This window comes from Hippocampus guttulatus, chromosome 5 (genome assembly GCF_054856545.1).
Source record: "Hippocampus guttulatus isolate MCC_2025c chromosome 5, RoL_Hgut_1.0, whole genome shotgun sequence".
In the NCBI taxonomy this organism is placed as follows: Eukaryota; Metazoa; Chordata; class Actinopteri; order Syngnathiformes; family Syngnathidae; genus Hippocampus; species Hippocampus guttulatus.
In genome coordinates this window covers 19,741,636-19,759,649 of record NC_141265.1, presented here as the reverse complement: position 1 = coordinate 19,759,649, position 18,014 = coordinate 19,741,636, and the positions used below count along the sequence as shown (strand labels likewise).

Genomic DNA, 18,014 nt, shown 5'->3' with positions numbered 1-18,014 from the left:
ATTGCAACCCAGAACCTCAGAACTGTAACCTTCGAATTGTGCATTATTTTTACCAGAACGATGCTCCTCTCTTGCGGTAAGTAATGGTATTGCACAACATACATAAAAAAAACCCGAATTAAATGGCAAACCATCTTATAATTAAATTCTTCCAGCTCGAGGATCAATGGTGTCCTTAATGAGATATTTTATTATGAGATGCTTACACCAATGGATATAAAATAATAAATGGTATTGTTTCCTCAAAAGGTAAATATCGTAGAGTAACAGAATGCTTTTATGTCTCCAAGGCACATTTCATATTTGCAAGTTCCGAGCGACGTCGTAACCTAAAATATCTACTGCTTTTTATCGAATCTAAACTTTTTTTTGTCCAACTTGCTAAAGATGATAAGGAAAAAGAGAGAGGCCATAAAACCCGACTGTAATTTCGAGAACATTGTAAAAGCAATTTCCACATAAATATCAACATATATTCTATTTCAATGTTAATTTTTTATGTATTGTAAGATTTCATTACTTTTATATCTTGTTTACATGTAAATAAAATAAAAGTTTTTAAAATACTCTTGGATGTTCCTACATTTACTCTGACAAAGTACCTCTACTTCCTCTTATCAGAGCAGTGCTACTTCCTGTGGTCACTACGGGTATTGCATAACCAAACAAATAAAAAAACAAAACACCACGCGTAACCAAGGAGAGACACACCGTGGGGTTTAAAACAATATTATTTTACCAATTTAAAGTGTTAGACTGCTCCTAGAAGACCGCCTTGGTGATATTTGATGAGAAGGACAAGTTGAATTCTCCCAGCATGCATTTGCTCTGTCAGCCCATTCGCTTTCAGTTGCTCTTTCTACCTCCAGTCAGTGGAGCGACTGCGTCCAAATCGAAACGGTAAACACAATTTGTATTGACTCTGATTTAAGTGTACTTAAGTATCGCGGTGTAAAAAGTAATAAAGAGTTGGCGTTGTAGAACCTTATCGGTTACATTTGACAACGGCTTATTCATATTAATGCTGAACACTAAATACGTGCGGAAATAGTTTACGCTTATCGCTTCCGTCAAAAGACTAACATGAATGAAGCGAGCCTGCATGCAAAACTGCGTTAATCTTCGTGACTGTATTATTATTATTTTTTTTGTCGTTAACATTTTGTGCCACTGCAACTGGCTACTCAGTCAAACACAACTAACTAGAAGCAACAAGGAAACTTGAAATCATTGACGGTGGGACGATCGTTATAAAATTAGACATTCATTTCTTTGACTAACTTAATCGATGAAAACATCAAGAAGGACATGTGAAAATGCTTTCGTTATTATCATTACTACCCAAGTCATTTTTAGCAAAAAACTCCCAGTCAGCCAGAGTGCGGTAATTACTTTTTTTAAATCAAAGTGACTGGACTTTTCTTGTTTATTGAATTTAGTTTTTTTGTTTAAATAAAATTGACCGAAATGACGTTTTCAATTGTGCTATAAGTTTTTGGTGTTTGTATGGCTGGGTTCCTTGGAGGTACTGGTAGATATTGAGATTATATTATATGATATTTATATTACTATCCTTGTTCTAATCCATTGATTCATTTACGACACTCCTTTTCAGGGTCGAAGGGTCCTGGAGCTTTATCTGACCACAAGATCGACAACACCCTGGCCCCGTTTTGAGACAATTACCATTTACACACACATTCCTGAACCCAACCTCATTTCACCGTCAGGTAATTGATCTCAACACCGTCAGGTAATTGATCTCAACTCTGCTCAAATTTTCAGCTCAGAGCAATTAAAAAAAACATTACTCACTTTGTCACATACTCATTTTAATCCTTAAAAAAAAAAAGACCGGTAACGCATTTCTTGTGTGATTGTGGTTGATTTTTATTCCAACAGGTGGGTTCATGTTTCAACAGCCACCATGTTAGTGGCTCCTCTCTGCTTGGTGGTCTTTCTTTACCTCGGCCAGGCGTTGGGGGCACAGCTTCCACATTTAAACTGGCATGACATCAACGGTGCTCAGCCGTTCCCCTGGCTTCATATGAGACTCCCCCAAACGGTCGTACCTGTGCACTACGACCTGACAATTCACCCCAACCTGACCACTCTGAGCTTCACCGGAGTCGTTCGCATCCAGCTGGATGTACTCGAAGAGACCAAAGCCATAATTTTACATGCAAAGCAGTTGAAGACCTTCAACGTGAAGCTCAAGATGCCCGACGGGTTGAGGTCTCTTGAGGTTATCGAGAATTCTGTTTACCAGCAGCTTGCCCTGCTCTCACACGAGGTGATCCCCAAAGGGCGGGACTACGAGGTTCATATGGAGTTTGCCGCAAACCTCTCGGACAGCTTCCACGGTTTTTATAAGAGCAGCTACCGCACCAGCAGCGGGGAGCTCCGGTAAGCCTTAGTATATGGTTTTCAGTCCCTTTTTTGGGGGGGGCTTTTGCAATGGTGATATGTCAGCCCTGACCAATACGGATCCTTTGAAACTGATATGGATTCCGATAATTGGCAGAATAATCCAATCCTAAATTACAGGCAGAACATTTGATTGTTTTATATACTTAGTCCATTAGGATTTGTTTAACTGTATGACAATTTTTTTTCCCCGCCACTTTTTTTTGGGGAGGTGGATTCTTGACTGTGTTATCGTTGTCATATTGTGTATTTTGTTTGTCGCCGTTATTAGGACTCTGGCATCGACGCAGTTTGAAGCCACGTTTGCTCGAACAGCCTTCCCTTGTTTTGATGAGCCCGCCTTCAAAGCCAACTTCACCATCTCCATTGTACGCGAGGCACGACATATCGCCATCTCCAATATGCCCAAGGTACTCTCCAATCATTTCGACTATTTCACCACTTACTATTTCAGATTTTTTTTTTTAATGTGAACTGACACCACTTGTTCCTCAAGTTTTGTCACTGCTGCTATACAATATGTTGCTCTATATCTGTTACCTCATAGATAAAAACAGTGGCGTTACCCGGAAATGTGTTTGAGGATCACTTTGCCACCACGGTAAAGATGAGCACGTATTTGGTCGCCTTCATCGTGTCTGACTTCCACTCCGTCAGCAAGACGACCCAACATGGCGTCAAGGTGAGGTGCCGTTCCAATCAGACTCAGCATTTTGCCGCAATCTTCAGAACTAATAAGAGAACGAGAACACGCTGGCATATTTTCCGTGACCATCTTCCCATATATCCGAGTGCCCGTATTAAACGGCCCCTAGGTTGCCATGCATGCGCGCACACCAGGACCACCAGCACAATGTCTATTGAATCGGAATAAAAAATGTGGCAAAAACTGTTTAATAATGTCACTGTATGTTTTGATGAAGTACAATTTTATACAGTACTACTTTTCTCATTAAAAAAACAAACAAACATTTTTTTGTGGGCTGGGTGGCTGGAATTTCTACTTCAATTAAATTCAATGTGAAAAGATGATTTGAATGTTTCAGTTCAACAAATCTCCATTTACATCCTCGAATGTTAGCATCCTGACTTTTAGCATTACGGAGAAACGCGTGGAGCAAAGACTGACGCATGCATTCCTGATTGCCACCAGATTTCCGTCTACGCCGTAGCTGAGAAAATCAACCAGACGGACTTCGCGCTGGACGCCGCCGTGAAGCTGCTCGACTTTTACGACGACTACTTCAACATCCCTTACCCACTCCCCAAACAGGGTGAACACGTTGTTCAGTATTTGACAATGGATGATAGGAATGTGACATGCCGTAACATTTTAGTCTCATATGCAAATCGGCGACATTGTTCATACCCTGGCCGCCTCAAACTTATTGGATCAAATATAGTTGGTGTTTTAGGATTCAACAATCATCCACAACAATTTTAACTCACAAGTAACTGGTCATCTTGGTCTCCTTGGTCTCTGTGGACTATTTCTAGTTTATTTTATCATGCAAGGTGATGGTTGTCGTGGTTGGAGGAGTGGTTACTAGATGATGTTTTTGTGTATATGTCAACAGCAGTTAAATGGAAAGAATCATTTCATAACGCGTCGTACAGGGTGCCACCAAAAACGTGACATTGTCTCATCTAATAACACAGCCATTACTCATTTGAACGATCTCAATTTTTAACAAGATGCGTCTCATTAAGCTAAATATCGTTCAACGCAAATGTAAATTCCTTGAAGGCTTTCCTATTTTTATTTCCTCGGTGTGACGTTTACTAGCTGTGAAATGGCATTCCGTGTGTTAGGAAATGCTTGAACAAAGCTCGCGTGAATACACACCAACTGAAAAGCGGATTTGGTACAAAAATTCAAAAAGGAAAAAACAAGCAGCGTGTCACAGGGAATAAATACCCTTCCAAGAACATAAAGTGAAGTTTTATCCGTCTGAAAATGGGGTTGGAATTTTGATCAATACAGTAATCCCTCGTTTATCGCGGTTAATGGGGACCAAAATCACCCGCGATAAACGAAAATCCGCGAAGTAGCTACCAATTTACATATATTTTTAAAAAAAGCCCCGCGTGGGCCTTTGCGCTTGAGCATAGCGCACGCACACACACACACACACACTTAGACACAGATTTTTGTGGACTTCAAAAAAAAAAAATTTTTATGAATGTTTGAAAAAATCCGCGATGCACCGAAGCCGCGATAAACGAACCGCGAAATAGTGAGGGATCACTGTATTTTATGTTTCATCTCGTTTGCTTCGGAGTTACTCGGATATTGACATTTGAAACGATGCAGCCTGTGTGTAGGCGTTGTAAAGGTTGTGCATTTCCTTTCCATGTCTGTTTGTGCTCCCCGCAGACCTGGCTGCTATTCCCGATTTCCAATCGGGAGCGATGGAGAACTGGGGCCTGACCACCTACAGGGAGTCGGCCCTTCTCTTCCACCCTGAAAAATCCTCCGTCACTGACAAAGTGCACATCGCCAAGATTATCGCTCACGAGCTTGCGCATCAGGCAAGAGCGCCGCAACGCAACACACATCGCAAGGAGACGTCACTTGTCACATCGACGGCGGATCCTAAAAAGTCGACGCACCCCTTGTTCAAATGCCAGTCATTTCAAAAACAAAGAGACCAGCCTTCCCATGTGCAGTTTCCCCATGCCTGCGTGGGTTTTCTCTGGGTCCTCTGGTTTCCTCCCACATTCCAAAAACATGCACGGCAGCTTAATGGAAAGCTCTAAATTGTCTTTAGGCGTGACAGTGATTGGGAAGGCTTCTTTGTCTACATGTGCCCTGCGATTGGCTGTCAGCCACTTCAGGGTGTTGCCCGCCTGTGGCCCCAAGATGACTGGGATGGGCTCCAGCACCTCCGTGACCCCCGTGAGGATAAGCGGATTAGAAAATGGATGGATGGATGGATGGGTGGATCAACCACTTCAAAACTTTTTTACACCATTAACGTGACCTATAGACCTGTAGATCTCATTGGACTTGGTATGGGCCGATTACCGGTTTGATGCTTGACTGTGGTTTTAAGGCGTCAAAGCTTAATAAGCATCAATACAGGATGACACATGTAATGAACTCTTTTTTATTTCATTTTTTTTAATTGTCTTCAATTAATTTTCTCCTCCACGCCTTCCTCCTCAAGTGAGCCGCTATGTGAGACGGAAACAAAGAGAGGGAGGAAGACAAAAGAAACACGGATGCCTGCGTTATTACTGTTGCATCGTCTGTAAAGAAGAAAAAAAGAACGGTGCCAGCGGCAACAATGAGTAAATGAATAGCCCACGGGTCTGTTCTAAAATGACTCACCAATGATAGGACTTTGTCTGTCGCTCGATAATAAGAAATAAAACCCAACAAGAAGGTTCACATTAGGTTATTTAAACTTCACATGGTTTCTTCTGTAAGAAATATTCTCTATTTTGTTTCAAAATAAAATTGTGTTTACATCACAAAAAAACCTGGCATGTGATCAAGGGTGCAAACTTTTTCGATGCACCGTCCTGTTATATGAGAATCTCCGTTGTCTTCTGTGTGCAGTGGTTTGGCAACCTGGTGACGATGGAGTGGTGGAACGACCTGTGGCTCAACGAGGGTTTCGCCAAATTCATGGAGTTCATTGCTGTCAACGCCACCTACCCGCAGTTCCAAGTGGTGAGAGCGTGATCTATTACATGTAGCCTTCTCTTTCTTGAAAGTCGTAGGCTCCTCTTCTGTCTCCTGGCTGGGCCTTTCCCCCTTCCCAAAGAAACTTTCCCAAGACATTTGTTTTTCACTCGTTTTGCTAGCTCATGGGATTCATTTTAGCGGTCACCTGTCACATGACCAAGAAGCGCGCCTTGACCCGCGTCAAGAGTGACACACTGTAAACGGATGTAACAGAGAATCCAGTAATTTTTCAAAATAAAACATTTTTCAAATTCCGAAATAAATAAAACAGAAGTAATGTAACTTGGCTATGTCCTTGGGTGTTTTGAAAGACGCTTATAAATAAAATGTATTATTATTATTATTATTATTCTTTCTGTGCGGCCCGGTACTAAATGACCCACGGACCGGCACCGGTCCACGGCCCGTGGGTTGGGGACCATTGCTGTACAAAACCTACCAACAAGGCTCTCTCCTCTCAGAACGACTTATTCTTGGGCAAGTGTTACACAGCCATGGAGGTCGACAGTCTCCGTTCATCCCACCCGGTTTCCACCGCTGTGGAAAACCCCACCGAGATCCAGGAAATGTTTGACAGAGTGTCCTACGATAAGGTCAGTTTTTTTCCCCCGTTGGCAGCATCCTCGATCAACGTGTGGTTCTTTGTTGAACACGGTTTGCTCCTTTTTCAGGGAGCGTGCCTTCTGAACATGCTGAAAGACTTCCTGACACCTGACGTGTTCGAGGTTGGCATCCTGCGCTACCTGAAGCGCTATAGCTACAAAAACACCGCCAACAGCCACCTGTGGGAGAGCCTCACCAATGTGAGTCATTCATGTATCTGAGGACAATGCCCCGAAATTGTAGTTTTCTATATTCTTTATCCTCTGTGCAAAACAACACATGACTGCACCTTAGTGAGGAGATGTGACCTTAGCGTCCGGTTCCTTTTCCCATTTCTGTGTGTTTATTTTTATTTGTTTATTTGTTTATTTATTGATACAACATTATAGAGTGCTTATTGCTTTATGAAAAAACATGACGTTTTTGGTCCTTTTCTGGATGCTGCCGTTTTTTCATATTGCCACGTGTCCTCTCTCACCGAGAACTGAAAAGTGTCCCATAGCAAATCGCAAGGCTGCAATTAAAAACAAAACAAAACAAAAAAAACTGCTAGATTTTAGTTATAGGATTTAATTGTTTTTTTTCTTTATTATGTAATTGTGTACATTTTATATTTTAATTTAGTGTCTTAGTAAGTTTAGAGCTGAAGAAGTGCTGTCCACGTACTTACATATCATTGTTTTCACATCACATGAAAAGTGATACAGCCACTTATGACTTACTGACTTATGTTCACGCCTTTTTTGTTTGGTACATTTTTTGTTGAAGTGTTGAAATGCTCGAAAAGACCTTAGTCATGGGTATGGTGCGTGGGGAAGCCTCATTTTTAACCTTGATTTAAAACCATTTACATTTGGGGACAACTTCAGTTCTATTGAGATCTTATTGCATTTCTGTGCAGCATAATAGCAGAATGCTAACCCACCATGTTTGCATTGAACTTGGTCCTAACCTATAAAACGAAATTAATGGGATATATCATCTTTCAAGATTGTTCAGAGCCTCAAGGTCATTTGAATTCAACAACGCTGATGCAAACCCTTCGCTCCTCATCGATCTTCTCTTCTCGCACAGGTTTGCGATCTGAATGATCTGCCAGGCGCGCCGACGAAACAGAAAGAATTCTGCTCAAAACACATCCTCCCATCGGGAGAAAACGTACGTGCTTGAAAATGTCACCGGATGTGATGAGTACGTTGTGACTGATTTGTGCCTCGTGTGGTCCATCAAACAGTATGATGGCGAGAAGTTTGACATCAAGACCGTCATGGACACGTGGATGCTACAGAAGGGCTTCCCGCTAGTCAACATTGACTTGAAATCGCGCAAGCTCATTCTCACCCAGCAGCGTTACCTGATGACGGAGCCAGAGTCCGCCGCCACTAAAGCCCCTGTGGAAACGTAAACAAAACAAAAAAATAGTCATAAATACTATCCATCCACCCGTTCATTTTTGCTTATCCTCATTAGGGTCAAACTGCACAATTTTAATTTCAATTGTGATGTTCAGGCCCGTTTGGCAGATTCCACTCACATACAAGACAAGTGACTCTGCCACAACACACCACCACCTGATGAGAAATGCAGTAGGTAAGTGTTTTTTTTTTTTTTCCACTTGACCCCAGGGGTGTCAAATTTTTTTTTTGTTGCAGGCTCCATTTCCTCTGTGAAACCATAATAAGGGAGTCAAGAATAAATTGATTATGTAAAATGAAATGTGTAGTCTTTAACTATGCGAAAATATATTTTTTAATTTTTATCCAAATACTTGATTATTGGGGAGAATTTACTTTAAGCTTTCCGAATACTAATGGATATGATTTTTTATTTCTGGTCAGTGTCCTCCTCTCCTGTAAATGTTTGTTTAGGTGGTTTATTCAATTATTTCCAATTATACTGTATGTTCAAAATTGTTTTTCTTGTTTTCCTTGATTTTTTTTAACAATATAACTGAGCTTAAAAAATTGTGTTTGTGTTTTGCACTTGTTGCTGAACCTTAGCTTGCAGTGAAATGGGCTCGTGTCCAGTATTTGCGTTGACTGTAGCTCCTGGTCCACAGATCTCTTTCGCGTTCCCAACGGCGTGGACTGGGTCAAGTTCAACGTGGACATGAGCGGCTACTACGTCGTTCACTACGGCAAAGAGGGGTGGAAGAACATGATTAAACTGCTGCACAACAACCACACGGCGCTGAGCGGCAAGGACCGAGCCAGCCTCATCCATGACGTCTTCCGGCTCGTCAGGTAAACGTCGAGAGCGATGCGTTATTTCTTTCAGTGATTTTGACTTTTTTTTTTTCGGGCAATGCCTTGACCACAAGTATGTAGGTAGGGAAAAGAAATAAATTTAAAAAACGACTGTGGAGACCATGCTGTCTCAAAGTGCTTGTTAATACAGAATACGAGGGTTGTATTTTCAGTGGAAAATTTTGGACTTTGCCAAAAGGCAACGATACATTTAGGGCAGGGGTGCCCAACCTTTTTTGTCCCAAGCAGCCAACCTCCGTAGCTCTACCAGTCCAGTGTCAACATCGCAACCCCACACACTAATGTGCATGATGAGCAATAGCCATAAATGACCTTAATATGAACCAAACAGAAAAAGAAAGCAGATACGATATCATTTTTTGTTTATTTTAGACAAAGAAAAATTTCCATTTACATCCAGCCCTGACTGTAAACCTGGCGGGATCAGCCAGCAGCGGCTTCATTTGGGGGGAGGGGCCACAGCGGTACCAGGCGCTGCTCATTGAGAACAGGCTTAACAACGTGCTTTCACGTCACAGACACCAACAGTCTCCAATGACACCAGAAAAAGTTGCTAGATTGTCACGAGTCACTGTTTTGAAAAAAGAGTCGCTCGAGAGGGTCGGAATACTCGCTAAATATAGCGACAAAGTCGCGAAGCTGCTAACACTGACTTCCTGTCATGTCATAGTTTTTTATATATATTTTTCCTACACACCTCGCGGTTGCCTTGTGAGCAGTCCTGGTTGGGCACCCCTGATTTTGACTTTTTTTTTTTCGGGCAATGCCTTGACCACAAGTATGTAGGTAGGGAAAAGAAATAAATTTAAAAAACGACTGTGGAGACCATGCTGTCTCAAAGTGCTTGTTAATACAGAATACGAGGGTTGTATTTTCATGGCTTTTACACGCCTTTTTTTTTTTTGGAAATGTGCATGTTGCAGTATCAAGAAACTGGGCCTGGAAACAGCTCTGGACCTGACCGCATATCTCTCCAAGGAGACGGACATCATATCAGTGACTAAGGGCTTTCAAGAGCTCCTACCCATCTACAAACTGATACAGAGGAGGGAACTTGGTCTTCTCGAAGACAGCATGAAGGTGAACTGAGTTTTACCATCCAAAGTCAAACGACTGCTCTTTTCTTGGTTGGTGATGTCTGACACAACACATCAAATGATAATTAAGTCAAGAATCTGTAGAGTTGAAATGTCACCTGACTGGTTTTATTTGGTGCCTGAATGGGACATTTCTGCAAGCTTTTGTAAGAGGGTGTGAAGCAGTGATTGACTCTGGGTGCAATTATCCATCCATCCATTTTCCGAACCGCTTGATCCTCACTAGGGTCGCGGGGGGTGCTGGAGCCTATCCCAGCCGTCTTCGGGCAGTAGGCGGGGGACACCCTGAATCAGTTGCCAGCCAATCGCAGGGCACACAGAGACGAACAACCATCCATGCCCACACTCACACCTAGGGACAATTTAGAGCGTCCAATCAACCTGCCATGCATGTTTTTGGAATGTGGGAGGAAACCGGAGCACCCGGAGAAAACCCACGCAGGCCCGGGGAGAACATGCAAACTCCACACAGGGAGGCCGGAGCTGGAATCGAACCCGGTACCTCTGCACTGTGAAGCCGACGCGCTAACCACTGGACTACCGGGCCGCCTGGGTGCAATTACTGTTAAATTAAATTGTCACTTACAGCTTGAAAATATTGTCAATTAGCTCTCGCCAGCCTTTAATGTTAAATTGGTCAGGGCCAAGTCGAAACTCTTGGCAACAAAAGTGATCACACCCGTCGGTGAAATGTCCAATTTGGGCCCAACTGGCAAGTTTCCTCCTTTTGCTACGCTAACTGATGAACACATTCAAATTGTAACTTGTTCCTGCTTCTTTTTTTTTTTTTCCTAATATTTTCAAAATGAGTTCCGAATGACCTCTGCTTGATCTAGAAACGATCATTCCTGTTTTTGTCTCCTCCTCCACTTCCTCAGCATTGTTCTCCGTCTCCAACTTGTAGAAACCACCGCCGCTCGGCTTTTGTCCAGATCCATTCCGATGTTCAGGCTCATTGCTCGTTTCTTTCTTTCTTGCTTCCTGTTCAACATTCTTGGGCAACATTTTCACAGTCACATCCAGTACCGCAATACTCTGGTGTCATATGACATCGTGTCATATCATTATCTGCTTGCTGCCTTTTATATACAGTCCCTCACTTTAGATTGAAACCTAAAGGCAGTAATAAATTGTGCCATATCGTTTTTAAAAAAGTGCATCCCGAGATATGGAGGTCTGGGTATCTTCCCTGTGTGTAAAGGATCTTCAGACCCACGGATTTCAAGAAGGGCCTGTTTTAGACGTCCGACTAGTTGAGACTAAATCAAAAGTGAGCATCTCTGCTTGTACCAACCAAGTAGTGCAGTTCATTTTTTCCTTGTCTCCCCCCTCCCCCACAGAGTTTCATGCTAGACCTGTTCAAGCACTTGATTGACAGTCAGAGTTGGGACGATTCCGGTTCGGCGTCGGAGCGAGCGCTGCGCAGCTCCCTGCTGATGTTCGCCTGTGTCAGGAACTACACCCCTTGTGTGACGAAAGCCAAGCACCTGTTCAACATGTGGAGGGACTCGGATGGCCAAATGAGGTCAGAGCCGGCATTCCCTCACGTTGGAGCGATGATGATGATGTCTGATGCAGGGAACTGAAGATGTCTCCGCTTCTCAGCCTCCCCGTCGACGTCACCCTGGCCGTGTATGCCGTCGGGGCTCAAACAGAGGAAGGGTGGGACTTCCTGTTTGAGTTCCACCGCCGGGCCTTGCAAATGTCCGTTCAGACCCGCATCAGGATTGCCTTGGCGAGCAGCCCGTTGCGTCAAAAGCTCAAGTGGTGCGTATGCTAACAAAAACGCCGCACGCGTCTGTCCCGTTCGCCTCAAATTAGGACATTATATTAGGACATGGGTGTTAAACTTGAGGCCTGGGGGCCGGATCTGGTCAACCACATCATTTTAGGTGGGCCATGAAAGCAGCTCAAACGTGTCGACTTCCATGATCCTTTCTAAAATGTCGATCAAAATTTTAAATTCTCATATGTAATAAAAAAAGAAGATATATTCTAAGCATTTTCTTGTTGCCAAACCCCTCATGACAAAAACATAAGCAACAGTCGATTAAACCGCTATTCTTGACTTCTTGACATGGTTTCAGTCATAACGGCCCACCAAGTGAAACGGTAACTAAAATGTGGCCCTCGCCCAAAATGAGTTTGACACCCCTGTTAGGACATGGGAAATGGGGGGATGATTGAAAAATGCTAAATGATTCAAGGTGAAGCAAATAGGGATACATATATGACTTATTTATCCAATTCATTTGTTGTTTGTATTTATTTCAAACTGTTTTGGTTTGGTTCTTCTGAAAGGATTACCATAAAATCCCGTGAATAACGTCCGCCCCCCTGTATAATATGTTCCCCCTCCTCCTTTAAAATCACTCACAAAAAGCATTTTTTTCGGTGCTTGTCTATAATATCTCTCCCCCCCGCCCCCTTTATCAGAAGGAATTGTATGAATGAATAAATATTCAAAACATACCAATTCAGTGTAAATAAATGTCTTTAAGTCCATGTTAAAAAGTATTTTAAAATGTTTTGGAAAATCTTATGACACCAGACACACCTTGAATAATTTTAGTCAGCTTCATTCTCTTCTTCACATTTCACAGTTTTTCCTCAAGAGTGGGGAATCCTTTTTTTCAAAAGAAGTGGGTCTCCTCTTCTTTCCTGTGCAGGATTCTGGAGCAGAGTCTCCTCGGCGAGGTGATTAAAACTCAAGACCTGCCACACGTGTTGGTCTCTGTCAGCAGGAACCCCCAAGGCCACAGACTAGCGTGGGACTTCCTCCGAGCCAATTGGCAGACCCTGATCAAAAAGTCAGTCGTAAGCCGCGCCATGAGTGACGTTTATGGTACAAGATACTTTTGTTATCACAAAACTGAACCGCAAATGGGATAAGTGTCGACATGTGGACTACTTTCTTGTCGGTCGGCATCTTACTTGTGCCCGTCTGATTTCCAAAGTCTCTCAGGCTCTATTAGGTAAGCAGTGTTATCATTTTTTTTGAATGATAGCCAACACTCAATTGCCGCGTGAACTGAAATCAGGTCAGGTCCGGGACGTCCAATGAGCTTCTTTGCGTCATAAATGATTTTGACGCTCTGGGTTAGGGCTGAACTATTTAGAAAAATCATTGAATTGCGAAAAATCCTTTCACTATTCCGATTTAATATGCGATTATTTTTTATAAGCTCCTCTTCCCTTTTTTATTTTATTTTTTTAACAAACACAAGCAATCATTTTTTAACAATAATCGTATCTCGTACAAAATATGTAGTGTGTATATGTGTGTGTGTGTGTGTGTGTGTTAGAAAAATGAAATCCTCCCTGAGAAGCGTTTGCGATTTGACAATTGCACTGTGCTAACATTGCGATGCCAATTTGAATTTGATTAGTTGTACTACTCTTGTTTTAAAAAACTGCCTGTCAGTCATGTGAATGCAGTGTAAGGGACTCTGGCAACAAATCGCCACAGTCCAAGTTTCTTTGGGTACCTGTTTCAGGGGCAGTTGTATACTTAGCGGTAAATATAAGAAATATGCTCTAAGATCATCAAATAATTGACCTCTATGAACGGATATTGCAGGTTTGAAGTTGGCTCCTCCTCCATAGCGCGCATGGTGAAGGGCGTGACCGGCCTTTACTCCACCAAGACAATGCTATCGTCGGTGAGTGCATCGACGCTTTATTGTCTTGTAAGAATCCACAATTAACAACTTTTTTAAAAAAAGCACAATTACTGATATAAGGTCTGTGTCAAAGCGCTGTTCGAGGTGTCGTCAGTTAGCACTGTTGTAGGCCTCTATTTTTCATTTATTTATTTTTTAATGAGTATTCAGTAGTTCAAGGACAATATGGATTTTTTTCTTTTTTTAGTCAGAGTTCTTAACGCTGACAAAAAAAAGTTATGATTTACAGGCTTTGTCCACGAGTGCCTGTTTAATTTTTCAACAGAGAGAAATTGGCAAAAATTGGCCAATTGTTTGTTGAATGTCTTTTTTTTTTAACACATTGTAACGTGTTTAAAAATCTGGAAAAAAATGTGCCAAATATTGCTTATTTCGCAGAGCTCATACCAGATGATCGGTTGGACCGCAGGTTTCAAAACAGAAGTGTGTGCTTTAAAAAAGTCAGCCACTGGCCCCAAAAAAATTTCATCAGTTTTTAACATTCCGTCCTGAGTGGTAATGGACATTTTTGGACATATGTCCCGCTATAATCATTACGCTGGCAAACGCCTGTGAGGAAGGGGCTTCGTGAACATTCTCGGCTTTAAATCAGGGGCATTCTGCTACACCAAAATTTTTTTTACCATATCTTCCGCACCATAAGGCGCACCTAAAAGCATTCAAGTTTCTCAAAAGCCGACGGTGCGATTTATAATCCGGCGCGCCTTATATATGGATCAATATTCTGATTTCTTGGCATTAGTATTTTAAATGTTCTGTAAAGCGCTTTGTTACAGCTGCAGCGGTTGTGAAAGCTCTATATCGATAAAGCTGTAGTGTATTGTATTGTATTCCCTTTAATGTAGCTCCATCTAGTGGATGCATAGCACATCGGCGGCCACTATTGTAGCTTCGATTCGATGCGCCTTATAATGCAGTGTGCCCTATATATGAAAACAGTTTTAAAATAGGCCATTCATTGGGTATCAGGCGCCCCATACTTCGAAGCTCCTTAGAGTGCGGAAAATACGATAAATTAAACTCCCAAAAAATGTATTTCCTCAACATGTGTTGCCTGGCACCATTTCCCTTGACCAGTGTTTGAGGACCACTGCTCAAGTAAATTTGGATACATATTATGGATTAGGTCTCATCCGATTGAGAGTTGTTGGTCGTATTTTTCATGGAAAATTGCATCTCGAGAACTTTGTCATCTACCGCTGTGCTTTGGCGAATCACGTGTATTGGTGTACTCAGGTGGAGAAGTTCTTCAGCTCTCTTACGGTGGAGATGGGCTCAGAGATGCGATGTATCCAGCAGACCTATGACGCCATCCATGAGAACATTCGCTGGGGCGAAACCAACTTCTCTGTGCTGCAGTCCTGGCTGAAAAAACAGACGGCCAGGTTTATTCATGAGGACTTGTAAGCGGGAGGGGAAAAAATACACTTTTTAGATTTCTTACCCAAAATGTAATATTTTGGGGGACAGGTGGGTCGCAATTAGGGAGGAGCTTCCACATGTTTTATTGAAACATCTTCTTGATGTCAGTCTGTGCCAAGTATCATTGGGTTACATAATTCACTAGCTTCAAGATCATACCGAAATGTTTTTTCTTTCATGCTCCTGCAGTCTTCAACTGATTTTTATTTGGGTTTTAATTTATTATGAACTGTTATTTTACGACTTTTGGGTTGACCCCAGGAGTTTCTCAATATGAAGTCCATGTGTGTTTCTCAATGTCCATGTGCCAAAGAGGTCAAAATGCTTTTGTCCTTTGAGAGAGTTTTTTTTTTTTTAACTTTAAATGTTTCATGGGTGAAACACTGACCCTTGGGGTGCTCCCCGTCCTTGTGTGGACCCTCTCATGGTAATCTGTTCTTACTCTACCCTGTTCTACATCATCCATCAGTGTGAATGGGAGTGTGACTACTTTTTTTTTTGTCTGTATGTGCCTCGTGTAATTCTACTCTTAACCAAAGTCATCAAGGATAGGCCTCCCGATCCTGAACAGGATAAGCGGTTAGGAAAATGGCTTTACGGTACATGTTTCCAACTATCCCTTTGATATTTATTTTCTTCACGATGATGAATGCTATTGTTTTGTGCTAATTCGCTGCTATTTTTGTTCATTGATGACTGTGATACAACTTGTCACTTTTTCATGCTGTTGGCTTGGTGTTTCAGGTTTTTGTAGAACCTGAGCATTGCTGTTGATTGTTGCTGTTTTCATGGATATACAGGGTATCGATCACATCTGCACGCCATTACAACCGTGATTTGTTTAATTTGATTGAAACGTCCTGTGACAGCAGGCCGTTTAAATGAGACTTTTTTTACCCACTTGCATATTGCAATGTATGAGGAAATCCAGATGTCCTATGGGATCCACTTGTTTTTAATCTTGATGAATGTATCAAGCAAACGTTGCATTGTGTCACTTGGATTATTTAAAAAAAAAAAACAGATGCACATCAGATTTGATTTGACTTTGACTCATCGCATCTTTATTTTGACCATCACAAATAAACCGCATTGGAAACATCTCTCTTGTCCAAAGTACGTTTCAGAGTAAAACAGTTCTAAAACCGCCCCTGATTTGTGTGGACTTTTTTATATCCACTAAAGCACATAATACTTGTTACCACAAATCTGCCCAATGCATGAAAAAAAAATGCTTAACTGTTGATTTGTGTCAACAAATTCTCCACAGGACCTCACTGTGTCTAATGTGGTTTGAGGTGAGACGGCGTGGCCGGCGGTAGCGTTTACTTTAAAACCTCTGCAGCCGTCATAAATTCTTGCGCTGGACCTTTGGCACATACCAATAAAAGGCACCGGATACTATAATAGAAAACAGCACATCTGCAGTATCCGTGTGTGCCAGCTTCAACTTGCATTAGAAAGTCAACCTTATTCATTTATTTTCTGCGCTTAACCCTTGCACAGACCGGGCCGCGGGCCGCTCCCTGGCAGCAGCACACCCAAGTCAGAACAACGCCTGCTCCGCTGAGCCCTTGAGTCCACACCCGAGGAGGGCCGTCACTGCGACTCAAGGTAAGAAGCTCCGACCTCCTCATTCCACAACGAAGAATATCAGCATGGAAAAGAATTGTGAGCGCTCACGTTTTTTTTTTGTTTTGTTTTCCCGCCATTATGGAGAAGATGGGACTCGGTCCGGAACGAGAAAAGGCAATAGAACTTTTGATGTTTAATATTGTTTATATATATACGTTGGCAAATCATTTTGTATTAGCACCGTCCTTTTTTTTAGGGGGAGAGGAGAGGAAATTAGGTGCCAGTACCTCACACGAAAAGGCGTGACACACTCACGTGATCCCTCTTAGCCTCTGTGTAAAGAAAGTTAATTAAAAACTCAAGGTAAATACAATAAAACGAAAAGCACATTTCACCCGCGCTATTCACATCTGCAGCGCTGCTATCAACTGTTCAGTTCTTATTCCTGATCTTTTACGGTCAAGTGTAAGAAACGTCCCGAGTGAGGCCATTCGTGGCATTTCGGACATGAGGCTCGTGATAACGCGTCATGTCCATTTTTATGTCACGGCTGGATTCGAAATTCAAAAGACCAGACCAACTGATCAGCCAAATAGTGAGCCAACACCCACCGTTGTCATTTACGGCGGATCGGCAATGATTTACAAAACGTTGACGATCAATCAGTATTTTACAAAGGCACACTTAGTGTAAAGTGGTGACCAACGTCTTACGGAATCACAGAATTTCCTACGGGACCAATAAAGGATTGACCTCCCTCTTTAGCTACTGACGACCGCTGCAAAAAATGTCTGTTGACATTGGGTTGGGTGTCATTTTTGTCAGCAAGCAGTCTTGCCGTCCACTAATCAGTGTGATGATTCAGCCGCTCGTGATAGTGTCATGTGTCTACTGAAAGATTACGCGCCACTGCATTTTCATTTCTGTGTAATGATGTAACATACTCACAGTGGCAAAATTGCTTACGGTCTTCTGTCGGACCGAACAGAAACGCGATGGGCACTGAAACAACTTGGGTTGATTCAAGAGCAAAAGTTTTCCTTTGCGTTTGTTTCAATCAATTGTTCTCACTTTGTGTAAAATTTCTCGATTCTCGTGAAAATGTATTTTTGAATGGACTTATTATCCAGGGTTGGTATTTTGTTTATTAAATCATTTCGGAACAAGTGAAATGCACTTAACATAGCGTGTTAGTAGCTACGTGTTACCTAAGATGAAAACTAAAAGGGGGAAAAAAAGTGTTTAG

General features: G+C 42.2%; 1 protein-coding gene across 3 annotated transcripts; it reads left to right on the top strand.

Annotated features, from left to right (window-relative positions):
* The first annotated feature begins 681 nt into the window (after positions 1-681).
* On the top strand, positions 682-16,341 carry erap1b (endoplasmic reticulum aminopeptidase 1b). Of its 3 annotated transcripts, none has more exons than XM_086111867.1 (20): positions 684-900; positions 1,616-1,730; positions 1,903-2,406; positions 2,699-2,837; positions 2,975-3,109; positions 3,581-3,701; positions 4,805-4,959; positions 5,993-6,106; positions 6,583-6,714; positions 6,793-6,924; positions 7,799-7,882; positions 7,959-8,125; positions 8,235-8,314; positions 8,784-8,967; positions 9,915-10,071; positions 11,429-11,613; positions 11,694-11,855; positions 12,758-12,898; positions 13,669-13,750; positions 15,008-16,341. In XM_086111867.1, the coding sequence occupies exons 3-20, from the start codon at positions 1,928-1,930 to the stop codon at positions 15,176-15,178; spliced, it is 2,820 nt and encodes a 939-aa protein (XP_085967993.1). In that variant the 5' UTR covers positions 684-900; positions 1,616-1,730; positions 1,903-1,927; the 3' UTR covers positions 15,179-16,341. The 3 variants fall into 3 exon arrangements, with proteins under 3 accessions (XP_085967991.1, XP_085967993.1, XP_085967992.1); XM_086111866.1 differs by having other exon boundaries at positions 1,616-1,753; XM_086111865.1 differs by lacking the exon at positions 1,616-1,730 and having other exon boundaries at positions 682-900.
* Positions 16,342-18,014: the final 1,673 nt, after the last annotated feature.

Bases quoted from the DNA above. Each gene is read 5' to 3' on its own strand.
- erap1b (XM_086111865.1), top strand. From the start codon at position 818: ATGCATTTGCTCTGTCAGCCCATTCGCTTTCAGTTGCTCTTTCTACCT. The intron at 6,107-6,582 runs GTGAGAGCGTGA...CTCTCCTCTCAG, and splicing joins CCTACCCGCAGTTCCAAGTG to AACGACTTATTCTTGGGCAA. The intron at 11,614-11,693 runs GTCAGAGCCGGC...TCCGCTTCTCAG, and splicing joins GACTCGGATGGCCAAATGAG to CCTCCCCGTCGACGTCACCC.